At 42.0% G+C, this 22,400-nt stretch overlaps 3 protein-coding genes across 3 annotated transcripts; all 3 read left to right on the plus strand.

The window, feature by feature from the left end:
• Positions 1-1,267: 1,267 nt before the first annotated feature.
• Positions 1,268-5,992, plus strand: LOC112567749 (histone H2A.Z-specific chaperone CHZ1-like). The gene is made up of 5 exons (XM_025244553.1): positions 1,268-2,064; positions 2,983-3,084; positions 4,515-4,642; positions 5,280-5,450; positions 5,830-5,992. The coding sequence occupies exons 1-3, from the start codon at positions 1,467-1,469 to the stop codon at positions 4,556-4,558; spliced, it is 744 nt and encodes a 247-aa protein (XP_025100338.1). The 5' UTR covers positions 1,268-1,466; the 3' UTR covers positions 4,559-4,642; positions 5,280-5,450; positions 5,830-5,992.
• A 1,420-nt stretch (positions 5,993-7,412) lies between these two features.
• On the plus strand, positions 7,413-16,403 carry LOC112567750. Its single transcript, XM_025244554.1, has 10 exons — positions 7,413-7,548; positions 7,983-8,174; positions 9,381-9,546; positions 10,332-10,484; positions 10,988-11,002; positions 11,816-11,992; positions 12,340-12,427; positions 12,807-13,084; positions 13,614-13,821; positions 14,167-16,403. Exons 2-7 carry the CDS (start codon positions 8,011-8,013, stop codon positions 12,397-12,399), a joined length of 735 nt encoding a protein of 244 aa, XP_025100339.1. The 5' UTR covers positions 7,413-7,548; positions 7,983-8,010; the 3' UTR covers positions 12,400-12,427; positions 12,807-13,084; positions 13,614-13,821; positions 14,167-16,403.
• Positions 12,807-14,437, plus strand: LOC112567537. The gene is made up of 3 exons (XM_025244233.1): positions 12,807-13,084; positions 13,614-13,748; positions 14,167-14,437. Exons 1-3 carry the CDS (start codon positions 12,807-12,809, stop codon positions 14,435-14,437), a joined length of 684 nt encoding a protein of 227 aa, XP_025100018.1.
• Positions 16,404-22,400: the final 5,997 nt, after the last annotated feature.

Here is a 22,400-nt window from a genome sequence, read left to right on the forward strand (position 1 = left end):
CTGGTTGTATATATATGTGTGTTAGTCCTACCCGTATACACGGCTTCCTGCTGAGATATACATTTCCTCAACGGCGATATATGCTTACAGCGTCAGTCACGGGTCACAACTCTTGCACTTACGCGACTTAACTCCCTTTAAAAGGACGATTGCAACATTCATCAGATTTTTGCACACAGGCTTTTGTGAGTTCTCTGAACCTGAACGGGCCTGAACACTTCCAGAAAGTTATTCTCTAAAGTTAAAAATATCGTAGTTAAAATCTTTCTATATATATATTTGTTTAGACGAATTTTTTGTTTTTAAAAGATATTTGTGTGAGCTTAAAGCAAAAAGAGAGCACTGATAAGCTTTAATCATATTAGTAGTTTAGTATTCTTCTGATTAATACTATTATTATTAGTCTTTACTTCCCCGTCTTTTTTTTTTTTTTTTTTTTGTTTGTGGTTTTTTTCTTCATGAAGTGGTTGGTTGGTTCATTAAGTAGGGCATGGCTTCACTTTTCGCACTATAGGGGAGGGGGAAGGAAACCGGATAACCCGGAGAAAAGCCCAGACAGACTTTAATAAAAACCTGTGGACAGGTGTCACATACATTGAGTGACCTGAGACGAGATCTGAACCCTGAGCTTCTGACTGTAGTGGTGACAATCGAGTGTTTTAACCATTACACTACAGGGCGGCATTCATGGGTTAAAAAAATGATTGGAAAGGATTAAAAAAAAATATTCTTAGTGTTAGGATTACTAGAGCTTTTTTTTTTTAATTGAAGAATTTGTCTTCAAACGATTTTTAAATATTGTTTACTAGAAGGTGAGAGACGAAGACCCTGGGAACTGTTAAGAAATAAATTTTATAGAAAATAATAAGAGCACATGTTTGACAAGAGCAACAAACGGTCAGAATGGGACATTATTGCCAATTAGAGTTACGGCCCGTGGTGGGTTATTTCAGTCTTTGCTAGTTTGAGATAAGATTTATTTATTTCCCTCTCTCATGCATCACCATGCGCAGGCACGCTCGCACACTTCACGTGTGTGTTTGTGTGTGTGTGTTTGTGCGTGTGTGTGTGTGTGTGCGAGAGAGAATGCGTCTGCATGCCTGAAGCAAGTTTCATTCTGCACTCCTTGCGTGACTGACTTGTTATGTCCCCCTGCTGCCCCCCGCTGCCCCCCGCTGCCCCCAGCTGCCCCCATCCCACGTATTGCTGACAGGAGAGCTTGTTGGTGACCTCTCAGCGCGCATGTGCAGCCCACTGCAGCAAGTGGCGACACATGCCCATAGTCTGTCATCTGTGGACTACCACAGCGACACTAGAAATCTCTGTGGTGGGCATGTCGGCTCGTTGAACTGTCTCCTGCTCACCTGTCATCTTTCTTGCAGTCCGTGTCCAAGTGAACAGCGGCGGGTGGTGCTTATAGAGCCGACGTGGCGGGTACAGAGGGAGAGTGTGGTCGACCAGACACCATGGGTAGCAGAAGGATGTTGGGACTGTTCTTGCTGGTGGTCCTGGCAACTCTGTGTGTCCAACCCTGCGGTAGCGATGATCCTGAGCTAAGCGATAACAAAGCCGACGAAGGTGGAATATTCAGCTTCACATTATCTTCTCCTTTTCTCTTTTGGTCTGACGATGAGTACGAGGTAAACGATAACGTTTTTGTAGAAAATACAGCTAGTCAAGGTAAGGGTGACAAGGATAACACAGATGATAATCATGGTGACAAAAGCCAGGTCAAAGATAAAGAGGAGTCAGGCAAAGAAGAAGATAAACAAACTGATGACGAACGCGGCGATGCGGCGGTTAGTGTCCTCAAAGAATTGGACGACGACGATGAAGACGAAGTCGCACAAATGGACCAGTTGATCGATGTAGATGAGAGGTTCAAGGGTCAACGAAGGCTTTTCAAACGGGCTTCCGATGACAAGGATGCTGCAGGCTCCAGAAAGATGCTGAGGGATGCCGCACACAACGACAGTGTGGCTTTGCAGGACTCCTTCCTCTGTCCACAGACACCAGACATGCAACAACTCTCCTACTACATGGACACTTGTCACAACTGTCTGGGTAAGTATGGTGTGATTATTTTATTTTGTGTCAGTGCTGTGTGTCTGGGTGAGATTGATTGACTGATGAGAGGTGTTTGGGTGCAGCGCGTGTGTGTGCAGGTGACTGCTGTAAACTTCACATCGTTCGCCTCTGTAAGCTCCACACAAGTTCCTCTCACGAAACCACTCGTACATTGACCAGGCTTGACTCTTATCAGAAACGATTCCATGCAACGAAAAAGGAAGAAAAAAGTGGCTGAGTCGGCATTGTTATTAATAACAAGGCATGGTCACAGGGGAACACCGAGATGATCGAGATTTCAAATCGCATTGTATATTACAAGGGGATTTATTGCGGTCCATTATTATTATAGTTATTATTTTTTTTAGGACGTGGGTACGATGGCTGGAAAAATGCCAACTTCAGATGTATTTGTGCGACAAAGTGTCACTGGAAAAAAAGTCACGCGGGGGTCAAACGTGTGTAAAAAATTAAATTCCTCGAGCGTTTACAGCTGTCGTATATTAAACCGTCCATAACTCTCTGTAAGTCTATCGGCACTTGTCTGTAAATAAAAGCTAAGCACTCGGTCACAAAGTCACTCTTAGTCTAGGGCGATTAGCATAATTTTAGAATGAATAATCAAATTAATCAATCGACCAAACAATCCAAAAAGAAGAATTTTTGAAGCGCTAGGTAGAGCAGTGGCAAACGACTTAGCTGGGAACGTAAGCTTCAGGGTTCAGATCTCGTCTTGGACATACTTTTTGAATCATATGAACTAACCCACCACGCATGACCATTTGCATCTGTCATTGTTTACATCAAAGCATGTGTGGAGAAGATTCACTTTAATGAAAAAAGCCTAGATACTTAACCATAGAAATAAATATAAAAGAATGGACTGAAATGAACTCGATGTATGCGATTTTGCAGTGCAGACAGACAAACACAGTTGTCCACTACACGAGGCAGCGTTGGAGCTAAAGAAGCAGATGACTGAGCTGCAGGAACTTCTCAGCTACGGCTGTCGTATGGGTATGAGTAGTTTTGTTTGTTTGTGGTGTTTATATGGTTTTTTTTTTTGTTTGGTTTGCTCTTTTTGTTTGTTTTGTGTGTGTGTGTGTTTTCTTTTAATCCCGATACCGTAGGTGGACCCCAGGGCCTGTGCATACATGTTCGTGTGCGAGAGTATGTGTCTATCTGTGTTTTATTAGCGCAATAAACCTTGTCGTTTTGGAACAAAGTCGGCGTCATTCTCATCACCTAAATATCAGCAACGACGGTCATCTCGACCTGCCATGTCAGCAGATAATGCGCCGCTAGGTCATCGTGACTCAACGACCGTCACAGGGGAGGCACTCTAGTCTAGTCCCTCCTCACTCCCCCTACAACGCCCGGTGCAGGCAGGGTAGCTTATCTGGGGTGTGTGAGATGATGATGATGATGATGATGATGATGATGATGATGATGATGATGATGATGATGATGATGATGCCTTACAAGGACAAGGGGAGGTCACATTCGCAGACGGACTCAAGTTTCGCGAAACACGCATTTCGAGAGGCACTCGTGAAACATGAACCCACACTTTTATAGTCACTGGGCTTCTGCTTACACAAACAATTGCATACAGTACTCATTAAAAGTTCGGAAGACCCCTTCAATTATCTTCAATGGGGTCCCATTCAAATTTGGGCGGAGAACACGGACCCCTTAAAAATCTGAAGAAGGGGTCCCTGGGACCCCAAAGAATTTAGCCTTAGCAGAAGCCCTGAATTTAGATTTAGTCTATTTTTTAAAATACTTTTTTTCTGTTATCTCTTTGCCGTTCAGACTTTCGTGTTCATCCGCCATGTAAATGCAATCATTCGTCTGTGCATGCGCAAGTTAACAAAATGTAAAGATCAAAGCCCTGCCGTCAAAGAGAAAAGGTTTTCCTCTTCCGTATGTGAATATACTTAAGATATTCTTGCAATAGTTATAAAAATAAAAACAACATGTAGGTAGTTTTCAGTATACATACCAGCTCAGTGCAGTGTGCCAAATAAGAAAATTATGATGTTTATGGTCAAATTGCCGTGATAAGAGACAGAGACAGCCAGTAATAATCCAAACCACCAGGACCCATAGTCATGAAGGGAGAGCATGTCATTTACTGAGGGGGAAAAATCAGGAACTCCAGGAAAAATGACTTATTTTCCTAGTTACAGTACGATGCCCAGACTCCGTGGATGCTGCTCTAGGGTTTATTTGCATCCGCATTATAAATAAGTTCCCAAAGGTAAGTCAACAATGAAAGCCGTGATTGCTGCATCCTTTAGTAATGGGGATGTTGAGCATGGCCGTGCTTATGACCCGTAATCACAAACTGAGATGTAAATGCTCTTGTGTGTTTATGTTTATGTTTATGTTTATGTTTATGTTTATGTTTATGTTTATGTTTATGTTTATGTTTATGTGTGAAGGATGCAGCAGCATGACAGTCGGTGCTGCCACAACTCCGACTTGACCCTGCTGAGCGCCGTGCAGGATATGACGAAGTTGACGGAGCAAATGCACAAGATCTTTCTGGAATCCTGCTCCTCCTGCCCCAGTAGGTCACGTGCCGTCACACCGGGGGTTCCTCCACCTTGTCACGTCGTATCTTTACCTCATGCAGTCACGCTTGCAGTCCTCCTCGCCCATTTACATCCTGCAGTCTAAGGCAGTCACATGGTGCAGTCACAACATGCAGTCCTGTCAACACCAAGCAGTCAACCACTACAGTCACTGCCACACACTCCAGTGTAGTTACTAATCACGACAGCCACTATCACATCAAGCATCTCCCCACTTTTTTATCTTTGTCTTCTTATCTGTACATTGCACAACTATCCAGTAAGTATATGTGTGTTATTAAGGTGACCAGACGTCCCGCTTTTGACCTCGTGTCCCGCCTGCTCATCGGGCGGGACGCCCAATGTCCCGCTTTCTGGCTTTCTAGCAAGTCCATCAAATGTCCCGGTTGTCTTTAAAAATCACTTTTTTCGGCGTTCTTTGACGGTGACGACACCATCATCGGCACGTGTCCCGCTTTCGCCCCCGAAACGTCTGGTCACCTTAGTGTTATTGTTTTTTTACCTGCAGTCTGTCTTGTTTCTGTTGTGATGACCCACAGCTAATTATTTTTGGAACTCAGATAATGGTGTAGATAACAGTTATAATGAGAAGGACGATGCCGTCTATGACAGGAGACGGAGGGTGGAGTGAGTGGTGTGAGTGGGGGCCCTGCTCAGTCACCTGTGGCGAAGGCACGCGAACGCGCAGCAGGAAGTGCAACAACCCGACCGTCAAGGGCAACGGGCGACCGTGTCAGGGGCCGGACAGGGAGTCAACTCCCTGCTTCTCGCCCTCCTGCTGCGGTAAGTGTCCGTAGAGAACGTCTCTAAGTCTGTAGAGAAAGTATCGCAGATGTAGAAGGTATCATCATACAGGGCTTAGACAGCTATAAGGAGTGTGTGAATAATAATAATAATAATAATAATAATAATAATAATAATCATCATCATCATCATCATCATCATCATCATCATCATCATCATCATCATCATCATCCATAAACATCCCTTTTTGTTAACAGTATAAAACTCGTGTGGATGTTGAAGTCAAAATACCGCCAGTCTGACATCCTCTGAAAACAACAAATAAAAATAATAAACTAGTAACTCATCCACTCATCCCACAATAAATCATCACTTCCGCTCTCGCTAAAATATTCTGTAAACACTTTGATGTTCCCAGCCTGGAGCTCGTGGGGAGCTTGGAGCGACTGCGCGGTCACGTGCGGACAAGGAACGGTGGAGAGGAGAAGATCCTGTGTCTCGCCAACGGATCCTTTCTGCTCTCCGTCTCAGTGTCCAGGATCCAGCGTTGAGAGGAGTCAGCGTCAGTGTGGTCCTGATCCCGGTGAGTTGTCACCTGTCTCTCGTCTGCCGATGCCAAATATAATGAAAGGGATGATGTTACCATACATTGTCGGGTCGTGAAATTACACGAAACCCATCCAAAACACTATTGAATTGACTTTTTTCATTATTTCTTTTCAAACATTCCTTTTATTACTTCCTTCTCTCTTTCTTTCTGACATAGAGAAGATTAAAACTGCTGACATTATGCTTTTCCATGACAAGAAACGTGGTTTTTGCTGTTTTTGAAAGAGAATGTCCTGTGCCTCGCCCAACAGAACTAAAATTTACATAAATTAAGCCGAGTGTTGCTGCTCAATATCTACCTCTAAAAATGTGGACATTAAAACAGTAATTAAATTTAATATAATAATCTAGACGACAAGACTGGCTGTCATCTCTAGGACATGAACTGTGCTGTCGTGTCTGCTGATACAAGGGCTTGTTTCTTTCAGAATTTTTATCGTCTGCTTATATGAGTTTGTCGTGTCTGTCTGTGTGATTTATCATAAGTGCTGGGGACGTGGATAGCTAAGTGTTGCCACACTGACTTCTGTACTGGTGTAGGGTAGTGACCGTCTCCATTATCTACCCGGTAATGGCTATCACACAATGACAATAAGACATTCGGTAAACAAAGGTCGGCTCCAACACCTGCAGGTTTCACAATAAACATGTTTACAGGTGACGGAAGCTGGGGGGCGTGGCAACAATGGAGCTCGTGCGGACGTGGAACTCGCAGTCGCACCCGTCGTTGTGACAGTCCACTGCCCAACATATGTGGGAGAGTTGCTCTGGAGAAAGTGTGGAGAGAGAGGAGTGCGACGAACCGCGTCCTCCGTGTGGTAATTTTTTTTTTCTAAATCAAGATTTCACTCTCGTTTTTCTGTATCATACACACCTACTGATAATTAACTCCGGAGTCAGCCAACCATAACAAAATATACTTTATTAGAGAGATTCAGTGGGATGGAAACAGTTTTTTTCTAAAGATTGAACTTGATTCGTCTTATTTTTTCTTTGTATTTTCAATAATTTTACAAACACTAAATGAGAAACTTTATTAATGTTAGGTTCACAATCAAATCTGTCAAGGTGATCGACTAACCTAATTCTTTAACGGAAGATTTTTTTTAGGAATATTACAGATATTAAGGAATTAAAACGCTCAAACTGAAACTAATAATTCATTCTCAAACACATGTCCAGTATATATGGCAAGAATAACGAAACCTCGTGGACGCAATAAAATCTGACATAATCACTAAAGGCATCAGACAATCTTTCATAAATATTTCAGTATCAACAGCGACACCAACTCTCACAGATAAAATATTAAAGTGTTTATTGTTTTTCTGTTTCACTTGCATGTTGGCCATGACGTCACTAGAGTGGACTCCCTGGGGTTCATGGAGCAGGTGTCTGGTCACCTGTGGAGATGGGGTAGTGGAGAGAAGCAGAAGCTGTTTCTCGCCGTTTTCACAGGCCTGCTCGCTATCAGAGTGTGGAGGACCAGCCACTGAGACTCGCAGAGAACGGTGTGGCCCGGACCCCAGTGAGTTGTCTGCCCACCTTACCTGTAAAGACCAACCAGAATGGCCTGCGAGTTTTTTTTTCAGATGTCAGTAGATATCATGGATATAAAACTAACCTGTAAATTTCAGCCTCCAAAACCTTAATTAATTATCCGATATGATTCACACCTGCAATCAACGAGCGCACCTAGCAGTGTACTACGTCACGCTGGTGCACCAATCACAACATCGCCTGCAGTCAACACCAATCAGTTTATACATATCAAGTATCAAGAGTTATTAATGAGACTGTAAATTACAATTACATTTTAAAATTAAATTACAATTCTGATGGTCAGATGATGAAGAGAGCGCTTTACTCACCATGAAAGTTATTCTCAAAGAATCCTGGAGCAACTGTAAAAAAGGAATCCGATGTAGAAAACGAAACTGTCCATGTTTGAAACGTTTGCAGGAGACGGTGACTGGGGTTCGTGGCAACCATGGAGTCCTTGTTCCGTCACATGCAGAACTGGCACTCAGCAGCGCATGCGCCTTTGCGACAGTCCATCACCCAACGTGTGTGGACGAGAGTGTTCTGGGGCCAGGATGGAGCAACAAGTTTGTTTTTTAGGAGATTGTCCACATCCTCCTCCTCCTTCCTGCGGTAAAATTTTCTTGAAATTTTCAGTTTTCCTTCAGTATGAAACAAGTGGGGTTTACACATCTCCATTTACACATTTACATTTACACATGTAATTAGGTCCCAAATTTTTAACTACTTGTTAATATAGTTTTCTGCGTTTTTTCCAAATAAAGTTTAGGTGACCATTGTAGAATGTTTTTTTTTTCGAAGACGGTCGGAGGAAAGGCGTAATTGCAGGGGGGATGGGATAGGACTGGTATAAAAACAATAAACATCTCTCAACTGTCCTTTCTTTATCATGTCCTCAACATCATAAAAGCGACATTGTAACCATCCACCCGACCTCCTGAGTCTCGGCTTTTAATGTGCAAACTCAGAATGTGATACTGTCTACATGGCCACGTCTGTCGGGTGCTTAACACTCTCCGCCATGATTGTCAGAGTTGGGTGTCATTGACAGTGGCAGTGAAGTGCTTTACACCTTTAGTCACACCTTCAGCTGTCTGTCAGCTGTAGACAGGCTCACAGGCTTCCAGGCTCCGATTTAGTGTTAAACACATTTTTCAGGCTCACGATTTAATGATTACAGTTATTGGATGAACTCTAACAGGAATTGTTTTATTTCTGAACACAACCGTGTAATGCATGCATACTGACGAAATTAGTCCTGATATATATATAAATTACAATATGGTAATATTTGAATATATTTTGTTGAATACATATGTATTTAAATCTGGACCACTGTGTATTCTTATTAAGACATATTTTCACACTCTAAAACACGTTAAGTCGTATAAAAAGCTATTTATTCATTCTTGAACCTGATACGTTGTTTTATTTTTTCCTTTATATTTTCAATAATTTTAATAACACTACATGACAAATGACAAACTTTATTAATGCTAGATTCACGATCAATTGTGTCAAGGGGATCGACTAACCTAATTCTTTAACGGAAGATATTTTTTTAGGAATATTACAGATATTAAGGAATTAAAACGCTCAATCTGAAACTAATAATTCATTCTCAAACACATGTCCAGTATATATGGCAAGAATAACGAAACCTCATGGACGCAATAAAATCTGACATAATCACTAAAGGCATCAGACAACCTGTCAGCAATATTTCAGTATCAACAGTGACACCAACTCTCACAGATAAAATATTAAAGTGTTTAATATCTTTCTGTTTCACTTGCATGTTGGCCATGACGTCACTAGAGTGGACTCCCTGGGGTTCATGGAGCAGGTGTCTGGTCACCTGTGGAGATGGGGTAGTGGAGAGGAGCAGACGCTGTTTGTCGCCGTCTTTACTGGACTGCTCGCCATCACAGTGCGGAGGACCAGCCACCGAGACTCGCGAGAGAACTGTGTGGCCCAAACCCCGGTGAGTTGTCTCCCCACCTTACCTTTCAGGTCTGAAGTGAGGGATATCTTTTACTAACCTTAACTGTCACGTGTGGTAACATTTACCATCAACAGCTATTATTGGGTCTGTAAATTACAATTTTGATGGTTCAGGATTTTTCCAATAGTCATTTTTTTTAAAAACTGACATGTTTCCCTGTAATTCATAAAATAAAATCTCAAAGTTGAATAAAGATATTGTTTTGATCAAGAAAAATTCACGGCTCTTTTCCTTAAAATTTTCCTTTAGCGAAGTCTCATTGTTCGTCACGTGATCACGTGACGTCTGCTGTAGAATAGACGTAGCCAACAGACGGCAGCCATCATTGCTTAGAGAGACTGAGCAGCTCCTCATTGCCAACAAAAACATAAATGGTCGTTTAGAAATATACTCTCCATTATTTTTGTAAGACAAAAACTGCGTTAGGGGGAGATGAGCAGTCACATTAAATCACTTGGAATGAAAACGAAGAAACGATGGACGCTCTGAAGAAGAGCAAACTTAGAAAAATTCAAAACGACCATCTTGATGTGGTAAACCGTGCTTTACAAAGCCAGCAAGGATTTGTATTTAAATGATAATGTAGAGTCAACAATTTTCAAGTATAATTAATGTGGAAGCAATATAAACATATATATAGTCAAAAGTCAATGGAATCAGACCACGTGAAAGTTTTTCTCTTTGAAATCGACACTCATTGATCTAGTAATTCAGTAATTCATTCATTCTGTACTTAGTGCGTCGTTCTTGTTTCCATCCAACAGGAGACGGCAACTGGGGTCAGTGGGGGTCATGGGGCGCGTGCCCTGTCTCGTGCGGCTCCGGACTGCAGCAGCGTTCGCGTCGATGCGACAATCCTCCGCCCAACGGATGCGGTCGGGGGTGTCCAGGCTCCAGTGTGGACTTGCAGCCATGCAGTAAGTCTCCTCCTTCAGTGACCGCAAACATCTGTATGGATGCCTTTAAAAACATACATCGTAAAAAATACAAACAAACAACAAAAAAATAGAAGATGCTTATACGAGTTTGGCATCTTTCCCCTACCAGTATTAGTTCAGTTCATTGTGATGCTGAGCCCACACTTGACGGTTGGAGAGATGCACGCCTTTGCACTTGGCAGTTCTCACACGAGGGTGACCTGGGGGTGGAGAGGGGTTAGAGGTCAAGTCATCATTTTCTGGGAGGTGACCATTAAAGGTCTAAAACAATTAAGCAAAATAAAATGACTGAAAAGTTAAATGAAAATGTTATTTCAAAATTATGTGAAATTCTGTGAAAACTTAGATGAAGTAGCGAAAATTTGGGTTAGGTGAAAATATCAAATATTCATTATGATAGAAAGAGACTTTGGGAATGTTTCTTCTATGACTGCAGTGATTTTAGATTAGCCGTTTAATCATTTCTGTTCATTTGTCTGCAGGAGGACCCTGTAGAGGTAAGTAAACCTCTTATAAGTTATATAAGTTTTCATAAACAGCGTGCGGTACTTTCAAGTAGAACTGAATTCCAACTTTTGTGTAATTCTTTAGATTGACTTTCATGGTCAGACTTTAGCAAAACTTACTCAACATATGTGGCCAAGATGAAACCAGTTTGTGAAGACTTTCCAGAAAAACTTTATTATGCTTTTGTTAAACACTCTTGCTTTATTTTACAATTGAATTGTGGCCACGATTTTCATGAACTAGCTTATTATGACTTCATGAACACTTCAATGCAGTGGAGGAGGAGGATGCCCGGGTTTAGGGATGGTGGGGTGCTGACAATGAAGGACGTTCACATTTTTGTCTCCTCGGTATCTTTATCGAGGGGGCGGCTCATGACTTGCCTCCCACCCTGATTTATACCTGCAAAATAAGGAACAACGGATGGACGAATGGTGGGAGTTGATCTTCTGACACAGGACAAGTGACACATGGGGTCGGGGAGACCAGTCCCTAGCAAGAAAAAGGGAGAGAACGGTCAAATAAGCAAACAACATTAAACAAACGATCAAGAAGTACAAACACAGGAGTCAGTAGTTCCATGAGTTCATCGCCCGTTGACAAAGCTGCTCCAACAGGTCCAGTAGCAATGATGTATGACGATGCTCGGCTTCGGGGCCTGTGGATGGGGAGGAGAGACAAACTTCATGCTGACTATACGACGATTGCAACCGTTTTTGTGGTGTGTGTGTGTGTGTGTGTGTGTGTGTGTGTGTGTGTGTGTGAATGTGTGTGAATGCATGTGTGTGTGTGTGTGTGTGCAGAGTGGAGTTCTTGGGAGCCCTGGTGCTCGTGCGAGTGCCGGAAGGGCACGAGGGCGCGCAGGCGCGGATGCCAAGAACGGTCTTCGACTGGCGAGGTTGTGCCTGTGGACATCCGCCACTGTGGCTTCAACCAATCTCGCGAGGAAGAACCTTGTGATGTGCGTCTCACTTGCCCAGGTAAGTCCAGCTCACCTGAACTGTCTGACGGCAGGAGAAATGGAGTCTCTTGTTCCTCCCCTTTACCTTAACTAAAAAATAACTAATGTCTAATTTTTAATCAGTCTTTTATTTCATATTTAACCATAAATAACTAGCGCTCGTATATATCTTGATGAGTGCAACAGTTTTGCTTCCTTAGAGCTGCTTCTTAGCCACCGAATGTCCAACATTTGACCAAGATTTGGCAAAGGTGTGTTCGTGTGTGATACATAAAACTAGTTTAAAACGCCGATCTACTACATCATGCTGAACTCAAGTCCATCATAAGATCAAAACAACGACCTGCATTTTTTTTCTTTTTGCAGAATGCATGCGCAGCTGCGAGGCCTAACCAACGGCATGTACCCGTCATGCACCAGCTGTAGTAACTACGTCAACTGCATCAACGACAGGGTAGGAATCAAATCATCGCTTTCTGCCTCACGATGTCGAGAAAACATGTTTCTTTAAGTCTTTATCATTTCTGTCTTGTCATAATTGTTACCTGCTAACCCCTGACCCCTCTACCTTATTAAACTCATCAGGTCCTCAATTCTCCACTTCAGTACTTCTCTATTTCTTTCATCTTGTACCTCCTTACTTCTCTACTTCCGTCTACAAGTGTGCATTACTGTAATCTCAATGTTCCAAAATCCTTATGAATGCGTGTGTGTGGATATATGTATGCTCATGTGTTTGTGTGCGCGTGCGCGAGGTTTGTTGTTTGTGTGCTAGTGTGTGTGTATGCGTGTTACAGATGCCTGTCATGTATCTCTGTCTGTACGTGTAACAGATGGACATCACGTTGTGTAAGCCTGGGTTTGAGTACGACTCTTTCATCGGGAGGTGCGTGCCGGGCGAGTCGCCCTCCTGCACCCTGCGGGACTGTGTGACCTCTTGCCAGGGTCAGAGCGGTCGAGTCCCGTCGTGTCAAGCAGAGTGTTCCGGGTACTTTGACTGCAGTCAGGATCGGGGACCACAAATCTTCTGTCCGTCAGGCCAAGAGTTCAATGCCCATTCTCGTCGCTGTGAGGCGCCACCGTCACCTACTTGTAAACGTGTGACTTCTGAGTGAGTTTAGTTTTTCTCTCTTTCCTTCCGTCCAGGAATGTTTGGTCTGTAGACCTCTCGCAGAAGAAAAATTAATGGATGGTCTAATTAAAGCCAGTTTATTAAAACAAAATCAGTCACAAAACCCCGAAGTATATAGTGGCATATATTGAAGTAGATTAGTACGACTTGGTATCATATTAGCACAGCATTCATATCAGTACAAATAATTAATAAATTTTTTTGTAAAACAATATAATGAAGTATTAAATATTCAATAATATTTCTGGATCACTCTAACAGCATGACCTTAAAATGTTGCAAGGTATGTTGTCAGAGAAGGTTGAGCGGGAGCAAATATGTCACAATAATTATGGTATCCTGGCTGTTAGCACAAAAGGTCACAAGGGTCAGGTCATAAGGTGGTGATACTGTTGTTTGTACAAAAGGATCACAATTACGGTCATGCCATGATATACTAGACTAGTCGTGGGTTCAAAAGGCCCACCAGGCTTGGTTATAAGACTGGAAACATATTGTTTTGCCTCAGCGTCATGTACGGCGATGCTCCCGATGACAACTACTTCGACATTGAAGACGAAAACGCCGAGGAAAAATACAAAGAGCTGCTGAAGCAAAGCGGAGTGGTCGCCACACTGGGCCTCGATGTGAACTCGCTGCCTCTGTTTAAACATGACGAACCAGTCCACCAAGACAGACAATAAAGGGAATACAACCGAAGAGATAACCGGAAAAAAGTAAGTTCCTTTACTTTTCTTCATTCCCGCTTCTGATCCTTTCCTCTCTGATTTCTACATCGAGGCTCGTTGACAACAGGCTCTTTTCATGTCTTAGGAGCGTGGAGATGACAGAACGTGTATTTCTGGTTTCTTCAAATTTCTCAAAACACAAACACGGAATTTAGTAAATATCATTCTTCTTTTGTGTGGACTTATTTTTCTTATTTCTTATTTATATACTTATTTTTCTTTTTGGACTTATTTCACCCACGACCGTCAGTTGGAGTCAATACTTATTACACACTCCATGTAGCATAAGATGGCAACAGTCTGTACTGGTCTTTTTTTCAAATTCTGCCTCAGTGGTAAAAAGAAGGCAACGAAAAGTTCCCGGATGTCGGAGAAGGACAAGGAGACAGTTCAGTGCCAGAAGGACTGCTCAGGCTTGGCGCCCGGCCTCTACCAGTCCTGCACGGGCTGCGACAACTACCTCGTCTGCACCAAACATGGCATTACCCGTCTGGGCCGTTGCCCTAGCAACAAGGTGTGGGACGACAAACGCAAGAAATGCAGGAAGACGTCCCTCACGTGCAAGTCCTCTGCTAGCAACGAGCTCGACCCTGGGACATCTTGACCTCAGTAACCTCAGTGACCTCATCGACGTCTCTCAATTCGTTTCATCCATTAACATGTAACAAAAGAGCAAAACCTCTTTGATGTAACCAATCCGTCAGTGCATCCTGCTCCTGGACAACCAATGGCACGACGATTTATGCATGCTCTAGAAGACCAATCAAGTAGCTGTTTACAATTTTGTTTTCTTTTTGAAAGCCTATAAAATCCTACAAATTTGTGTATACAATAAGATTATAGAATTATATAAGATATGCTGATCTATTGCTTGTCTGTTCAGTGCTAGTTTTTCGGTAGTTTTCTATGCCGTCTGTCTTTACCCCTCAGATAGGTTCATCGGATGGATAGCCGGGTGGTTAGGATACTATTGTCCTAACCGACCTGGTTTGACACCCTTGTGGCACAGCTAATCAGTCTACCAGCTATTTGGAATACCTATACAACATAAAGACAGCATAAAGGGTTGGGGAAAGTAAGACAGCGAGGGAGGGAGAGGAGATTGACACCCACCTCGTCATAATTATCATCACTATCTTTGATTGCGGATATCAATTACCTTTCATTCACCTTTTTTCTCCAAACGCTACATTGTATTCTACAGAACTGTATGTGGATATCTTATTCCTTTAAAAAATTTTGTATTCTATCATTCTAATTTTTTCTTTTTTTTTTCTTTCTCTCTCTCTCATTGTAGGCTCTTTGTTTTAATTGTGTTGTTTCCTTGTGTCTTCCTTACCACCCAAATCCCTCGCCGGCCTTTAAAATAAACGAATAGTTTTACAAAAATAGTCTAAATACTGTCGGAACACAATAGGATATCCCCCCTTCTCTCTATCTTTTGTCAGGAATTCATATGAAGGTAATGGACACGCTCAACAGGTGAGCTTTTCTAAAGATTTCTCGAGGTGTGGAAAATGGAGCTCAGTATGACTGACCCTGGGAGCACGTAACTTCTATCGAATCAGTCAGCACAGTCTTTGTGTAAATAATGTGTCGGTCTACTCATTTCAAAGGTCGTCTGGCAAAGTAATTGTGAAGGGGCGTGTTCTGACAGTTTAAAGAAATGTCAGAAGCCGACATGTACGGAAGCCCAAAGACGTCTTAAATAACCTGTTTAATCTCCTACAAGCTTTTGATGTTAACATCAAGCTTTATGATCAAAGAAACTACTTTCTTCAATCATTTCTTAGACATTTTATCTTCCTAAACAGTAAAGGGGAGCTTTCATAGTCAGCGATCATGAGTTTCATAACGCTTAAATTTCAAAAACGCGTTCGACCGTGATTAAGACGAGGACAGTAAGGATGTAACAGCTGTGTCGGTAACAGTTATGTATGTAATGATTATTCATGTAATACAGATGAATATTACAGTATCGGTAGCTAATACCAATAAATGAAACTGTTGTACTGGTGACAATGAAAATGTAGACATCTTTCGATAGTGTTGTTATTCTAAGGTGCAAAGTAAATCATTGAAATCTGTTACTGGTTTTTTCCTTTTTTTTTTTCTTATGATAATGATTTCACGATGATGTTTGTTGTCTTCTATATTCCTCCACTGAATGAACTAGTAATTATTATGATGTCCAAAGAAAGTTAAAATTGCTCGTAACATGGGAGACTGCAGTGAGATAATAATAATAATAATAGCAGCAACAATAACAATAGCAACAACAACAATTATGATCATGTAAACAGCGCATTGTCAACGATTTCTCAAAGCGCTGTAAATAAATTATCTACCGAAGTAAACTAAATCAACCTGCCATATAGTCATATATTTTCATGTAACAGACACCACTAACTTGTACCACAGGTTGATGAGGATGTCAAGTGAGGTTAAGTTTCAGAGACGAAAAAACAAAACAACAAGAATTAGATCTAAGATCTAAGTGACGGCTAAGAATGACGGCCGCTTAAGTCGACAACAAACAGAAAATAAGGCGATTACGAGTAGTAAATCAAGCAAAAAACAAAATAAAACTTCAGAGAAACAAGCATGTAAATGAAATTAAAAGAAACCTATAATATAAATAAAGCAAAGAAGTTGAACAAGAAAGCAGAAAAATCGCTGGAGTACAAAGCGACTCAGCCTCGTTTCCAGATGATCGTAAGAAGCTGACTTTGTAATCTTTTATAAATGTAAACTTGTCTATCACTTTCAGTGTTGTTTATTATTTATACTCGGGTGGAGTTTTCAATGATCTGTGTTGGAAAGATTTTTTTTCTTTTATTCTCAAATATTTTTAATAGACCAGCGTTCTTAATTACGCACTGATAACTCTTCTAGCTTCCCTTCTGTGTGTCGTGTTGTCTTATTCAACCATCTTTTAATGCCACTCCTCAGTCCTGTGTCTGGATTTTTGTTTGTCTGATTGTCTGGTTTTTGTATGTATGTCTTACTAACTAAATGTCTTATTGTCTTTCTGTCTGCATGCTTGCCCATCTGCCTACTCGTCTGTTTAATTACATTTTTATTTACATGCATTTCCACTGTCTTGTTAAAAACTTATTGCTGAAAATAGTTTTGAAATTGCAATAAAAATCCAAAAACATTTCTCAAGTTAATGTCACGTTTTCCCCATTTTCTGGGATTTTTGGGGCATCTGCAATTATAATACTTCATTCCAGTTCAGTATTCTACACGTGGCTCTGCAGTCAGTAAACACTGCTCACCACACTACAGACAATATGTGCACAACATTATTGTCAGTAATTCACAATGATCCTCATTCACTAAGATTATATTAAAGCTATTTCTCAGTTCTTAGTGGCTTCAGTGGTTAGTCAGCACTACGACCCTTCTCTAACTTTGCCCGGGGTGGGGCTTTAAGTGAGGTGCGATGTCCTCAGATTAAAGAGAGCTGCACGGCTCGACCACACATTCCCTCGTCCTGTCCTCCGCTTTTGCTGACTGCGTGTCTTCACACAATATTTTTAAACACGAGCATTTTGCAATCAAGTTACAGTAGAGTTTTTTGGGTTTACCTGCAGTGCGAGCAGCCCACAGCCTTGTCAACGCCCGCCCACGTGACGGAGAAACCCAGGCGAGGTTTTGAATGACGCTTTTGACTGCGCATGTCCGGGGACAAGGAGGTGCAAAGCACGCCTCGAGGCATAAAAGCTTTTAATTTGTTTCTTTTTTGGCAATTTAAAAAAAAAAATCTCATCTATTCCCTATAGCGAAGGGTACGTAAGATTTTGCAGCAAACCTTAATTTTCTTGTCAAGCTCAAGCAAGTTAATTGTTTAATTGCACAGCAAGGTTCTAAAAAAAAAATATGAAGCAGTCATGCCATATTCACTCATTTTTTTTAAAGTTTGTATTTGGTTTTGTCGAGAGCGAGATCAATGCGTTCGAACGTCAAACTGCTGACTCGGGGTAGTCGGGGTCGTTGCATTCAACATTTTCTGCTGACGAACAGTTCACGTGTCTCTGAACTTTGAATATTTACCGAGAGTCGAGGGCAAAGTGCTGACGATTAGCGAACGCCGACTTTGTGAAATATATAATTGACTTTATACGCTTGAGCTCACTGATGATAGGTGATGTAACCCGGATTAAACTTAACAGAAAGAGAGAGGTGACGAGGTATCAAAGATAAAAATTTGCAGATTTAAAAAAAAAACAATAATACCTAAACATACAAGTATTGCAATGACATTTTTCATTTTGCAGCAAGGACGACAGTGTGTGAAAGAGAAGCTGAAGTTAAAAATAAGAAAGATAATTGTAGATGGGGAAAGAATTATACAAAGGGAAGATAATCATACATGGCTACAGTTCGTCTCTTTCTTTGTCGTTATCGTCTGATTGCAGAGAGAGGAGAGCTCAGACAAATCTGCTAGTGATCCTTTAAGTCGTGTTTCCTTTGATGTGAGCTGGCAGTAGCTCACCTGTATACTTACTTACAGGTGTGACGTTACATTGCGGGACAAGTACAGAAAATCACCGGCTGCTACCCACAGGATCGTCTCAATGGATGACTGCAGATGGCAGAGCTATAGACTTAAATATATAGGCGCCAGGTTCAGGTCCAGACACATTCAAATCTGTTCTCTGTGCAAACGGGTGCCAAAAGGACTTACTTTAAAACGAGTGACGTCAGTGTACCCGGGGTACCCGGGACTGGTCCAAAGCTTTCCTGGCGGCGAAGATCTAAAGTCGTGGGATCAGATGTCGTCTGGATGTGACACCTGTTGACAGCGTGGGTCGTCGAGGGAATTTAGGGTTTAATCAGATTTCTCCCTCAGATTTCATCATCCTTTCCTCTCCCCTCACATAGCTAATTCGCCTCAGGTGGAAGCATTTTGCTAGCAAATAAATCAACCAACTACAGCTCAATAAACTAACCAGCCAGGTAACCTGGTCTTTGCCTGGGGATCACATTCATCCTGTCACGTGGTTACTGGCTGGACAAACACATACATGGGAATTTCTTGATTATGCTTGTTAATAATGTACTGGGTTTGCAGACCTGCGAAAGACCAACCAAAAAGCTGCCAGCCACGACACCAAGAAGCAAAAGTGAGGCTGGATTTGTCACACCCTGCGAGACAATTTAACGAGACAAGCTCTGGACTGGAACCCCAGGGTTGGGAGACCCAGACAGACATGGAGGAGATCGGCCACGGCAACCGGGATGACATGGACACAACTGGAGAAGGACGTCCAGAACAAAGAGTTCATGAGGTGCTTACACAAGTTTATACAAGCTGGCACACCTGGATTAGTCATAATATGGAAACTTATCTTTTGTACATAGCGACGCTGCTGCTGACAGTTACATTATCATGACTAGAGCAAACAAAAATCCGAATTTAAATAATAAATATTATATTTGAAAAATAATCAACAATCATATTGATTAACCTAATTCGGCAAACATTAAAATACACATACGTCTCTCATCCCTTTTCACGAAAGTCTTTGATGTCAGTTCCCTTTGTAGCTACTTCAAAGTAAAAGAGAGGGTCACACCCTATGCACACACCCACGCAAAACACTCGCCGCCTGCCCACGGTTTCCGTTTCCAGTTCTTATTCAAATAAAATATAAAATAAACAGTAGGGTTGTGACACACTCTAGACAGACGCACAGGGGTCGAGATCATCTACAGGCGTACGGACAGGCAAACACTCTTTGCATTCGATCAAAGATTCTATGTGGATGTGCAGACCCTCTCTGTAGTTGTTTAGATTGTACAAAGATGGGCGATTTCTGCCGATTTATACGGATATACGCATATCCAGATATTATGTATAGTTATATGTAATACTTTCTCTAGATTTGTAGAGACATTTTCTACCGAAACAACAAGGTAGAGAGCTGGGTATGTGCATTTTTCAAGGTCCAGACACGAGAACTCGCGACAAGCCAGGAGCTTTCAGTGCTTTGAAGTCCTGCCCAACTCTTCGTGACTAATTTTTTTAAAACTCTCATTAATACACACGCAGCGAGAAGTGGTTAGCACTCACATTGGAGTCGTAAAAACTGTCGGCACTCGTCAATTTATGTGCGCGTTTGTGAAAGGAAAAGGGACCCCGGAGTAGCGGGTACAAAGACCCATTGAGCTCCTACCCGACAACAATCAACTGGACGTGCGAAGACAGCTCTTGGATGTCGACCTTACACAGGTCAGATGGACATGACCTGGGCAAAGCAGGTAGAAACAGAGTTTACAGCTGTTAGCTTTATTTGGAGTTTACAGAGGTCAACAGGTCTTGTGGTTTACAAAAATCAACAGCAGCACACTGAACATGTTTACAGTGGATAAACAAATTTAATTTACCTGTTAATTTAACTGAGCTGAATATAAATTGCACTCGTCAAACAGACATAAAGCTTATCATGGACATTTGAAGCACGTGCATAAAGCCGAAGTCTTAGATGTGAGATATTTGGTAATGAGTCATCAACGGAACATTTCAGAAGTAAAAGAATGTTTTGTTTATTAGCAAAAATTCCTTGAAAAGTCCGTGTTTATTGTTGACATTCTCGTCGTCCTCGATAAGCTCGTCCATTTGTGCTTCTTTGCTTTTTGCGCGGTCTGCGTCGTCACCTTCGTCGTCAGGATGCTTCTCACTGTCTCCTCCTGCGTCCTCCTAATCGGAGGCCAAACTTTTGTCGCCATAGTTATCATCTGTGTTATCATTGTCACCACCGTCGTCAGACCAGAAGAGAAAGAGGGAGATAAACTGAAGCCGAAGATTTCCGTTTTGTTATCACTGATCTCATGAACATCGCCATCTCGGCGGCACATTGCCTCACACATTGTAGTCACGTGACCGTGGGCTTGATTCATTGTTCACCTCTGACATCTTGCTCGTCGTTTTGTCTTTGTCCTGCGTTGTCTTGTTAGTAATATGCATCTTGCCTGCATGTCTCCTTATTGTGTGGGTGTGTGAGTGATTTGCATCCTGCAGGAAAATAAATAATTGGTTTGGGGCCTTGAGGTTTATTGGGCACCTCTTCCACGTCCTGCACAAATTGCACCATGCACCACACATGCACACACACACACATATGCGAAGTCAGATCCTACTTCCATTTTAAGAAAGTTTAATGACATGTGCAAGAGTTGACCCGTGACTGACTCTAAAATCCCTCATAACAGTCAAGGAAATGTATACCGGGGCGAGAAACCGTAAAACTACACTTTACACAATACACACATTCACTCGAACACACACATACACACACACGCACACACGATGTTTCTCACGGACACACCGACAGAAACATGCAAGGAACGCAGACACACAGACATAAACAGAGACACAGAGAGGAAAACATGGAAAATGAGAAATCGTTACGCTTCAGTGGTTTTGGCCTTTTTTTTTAATCCTTCAGAAATATCTCAGTGGACTTATCCCCTCAACCCTTCCTTCTGATGAAGATATCGGTGGACACACCAAGACGACGGACCTATTTGTCAGATGTTCCAACATGATGTTCCCATCACACACCTTGACACAAAGATCACAGGGACTCCCACCTGCTCCCTTGAAAACAAAACCAGAATATTTTCATGGCTTGTCTGTGTCCCGCTGTGCTCTCAGTTATGCGAGTTTTTATAATGTGGGGACGAGGGTTTAACTTGCTTTTCACCTGAGAAAACGATTAAAGATTCTTGACTCAGGTATTCCGACAGCGGAGATGTCCAGGTGTGCAAGTTACAAAAGAGCTGATCATGGTCTGGTGGCTCAGGTGTCGTTGTGCACAGGTTACTGGAATCAACAAATTGCGATCACATTTTAGCATAAATAGCATTTCTTAGAAATGATTGTAAGTAGAGCCAAAGAGATTGTTTTAATTTCAATCGCAATTCTTCATCAAGTACCAAAAGTATTATCTGTCATTAGGATGGTTGTTGCTTTCGATTGGGAAAAAGGCTTTCATCAATGTTGCTGTGTCGGGTGGGAATTAGAGTCCTGAGAAATATGGAAGGATGGAAGGAAGAAAGGTGTGAGGTTAATGTTAGGAAGTCTGCTAGTGTCCTACACCGAATACAGTCACTCGCACATTCTTTTAACATCATACAAACAGTAAGCTTTAGGGTGTCTAAACCCCAAAATATAATTACTGAATAAAAGACTAATCTCTTCTTTATATTGTTTTCTCTTCCCTCTCTCTCTACCTTAATCAATCCTCCCAGTTACCATTCACACTTCTCTCTCGCTGTTCCTACACATGTTGGCTCTCTCACTCTCTTCATCAAGGAGTCCCTTTAAGACCACACTGTTTATACTCTATCAGTCGAAAATCTTGAAATCCCCGACTTTCCTACCTTCTAATTACTATTATTCTAATTAAACTGCGATTGGACCTCACTGGCTCCTCCCACTGCTGTACGTGAGCCCAGGTGAGATGGCAAATCATTCTCTTCCCGCCCTCCTGTAGTGTACCACCAGCTACATCTCCTCCCAAATGGAAAGGTGAGAAATCTCATTTAATTTGCAT

The sequence above is a fragment of the Pomacea canaliculata genome, linkage group LG7 (assembly GCF_003073045.1).
Source record: "Pomacea canaliculata isolate SZHN2017 linkage group LG7, ASM307304v1, whole genome shotgun sequence".
NCBI classification, from domain to species: Eukaryota; Metazoa; Mollusca; class Gastropoda; order Architaenioglossa; family Ampullariidae; genus Pomacea; species Pomacea canaliculata.

What these genes read in the sequence shown, in the direction of transcription:
- LOC112567750 (XM_025244554.1), top strand. Translation starts at nt 8,011, where the DNA reads ATGGAGTCCTTGTTCCGTCACATGCAGAACTGGCACTCAGCAGCGCAT. An exon ending in ACTGTGTGGCCCAAACCCCG is followed by an intron (nt 9,547 to 10,331) that starts GTGAGTTGTCTC and finishes TCCATCCAACAG; the next exon opens with GAGACGGCAACTGGGGTCAG. An exon ending in TGTGCGTCTCACTTGCCCAG is followed by an intron (nt 11,993 to 12,339) that starts GTAAGTCCAGCT and finishes TTCTTTTTGCAG; the next exon opens with AATGCATGCGCAGCTGCGAG.
- LOC112567537 (XM_025244233.1), top strand. Translation starts at nt 12,807, where the DNA reads ATGGACATCACGTTGTGTAAGCCTGGGTTTGAGTACGACTCTTTCATC. An exon ending in TGTAAACGTGTGACTTCTGA is followed by an intron (nt 13,085 to 13,613) that starts GTGAGTTTAGTT and finishes GTTTTGCCTCAG; the next exon opens with CGTCATGTACGGCGATGCTC. An exon ending in GATGTGAACTCGCTGCCTCT is followed by an intron (nt 13,749 to 14,166) that starts GTTTAAACATGA and finishes ATTCTGCCTCAG; the next exon opens with TGGTAAAAAGAAGGCAACGA.
- LOC112567749 (XM_025244553.1), top strand. Translation starts at nt 1,467, where the DNA reads ATGGGTAGCAGAAGGATGTTGGGACTGTTCTTGCTGGTGGTCCTGGCA. An exon ending in CACTTGTCACAACTGTCTGG is followed by an intron (nt 2,065 to 2,982) that starts GTAAGTATGGTG and finishes GCGATTTTGCAG; the next exon opens with TGCAGACAGACAAACACAGT. An exon ending in CAGCTACGGCTGTCGTATGG is followed by an intron (nt 3,085 to 4,514) that starts GTATGAGTAGTT and finishes TTATGTGTGAAG; the next exon opens with GATGCAGCAGCATGACAGTC.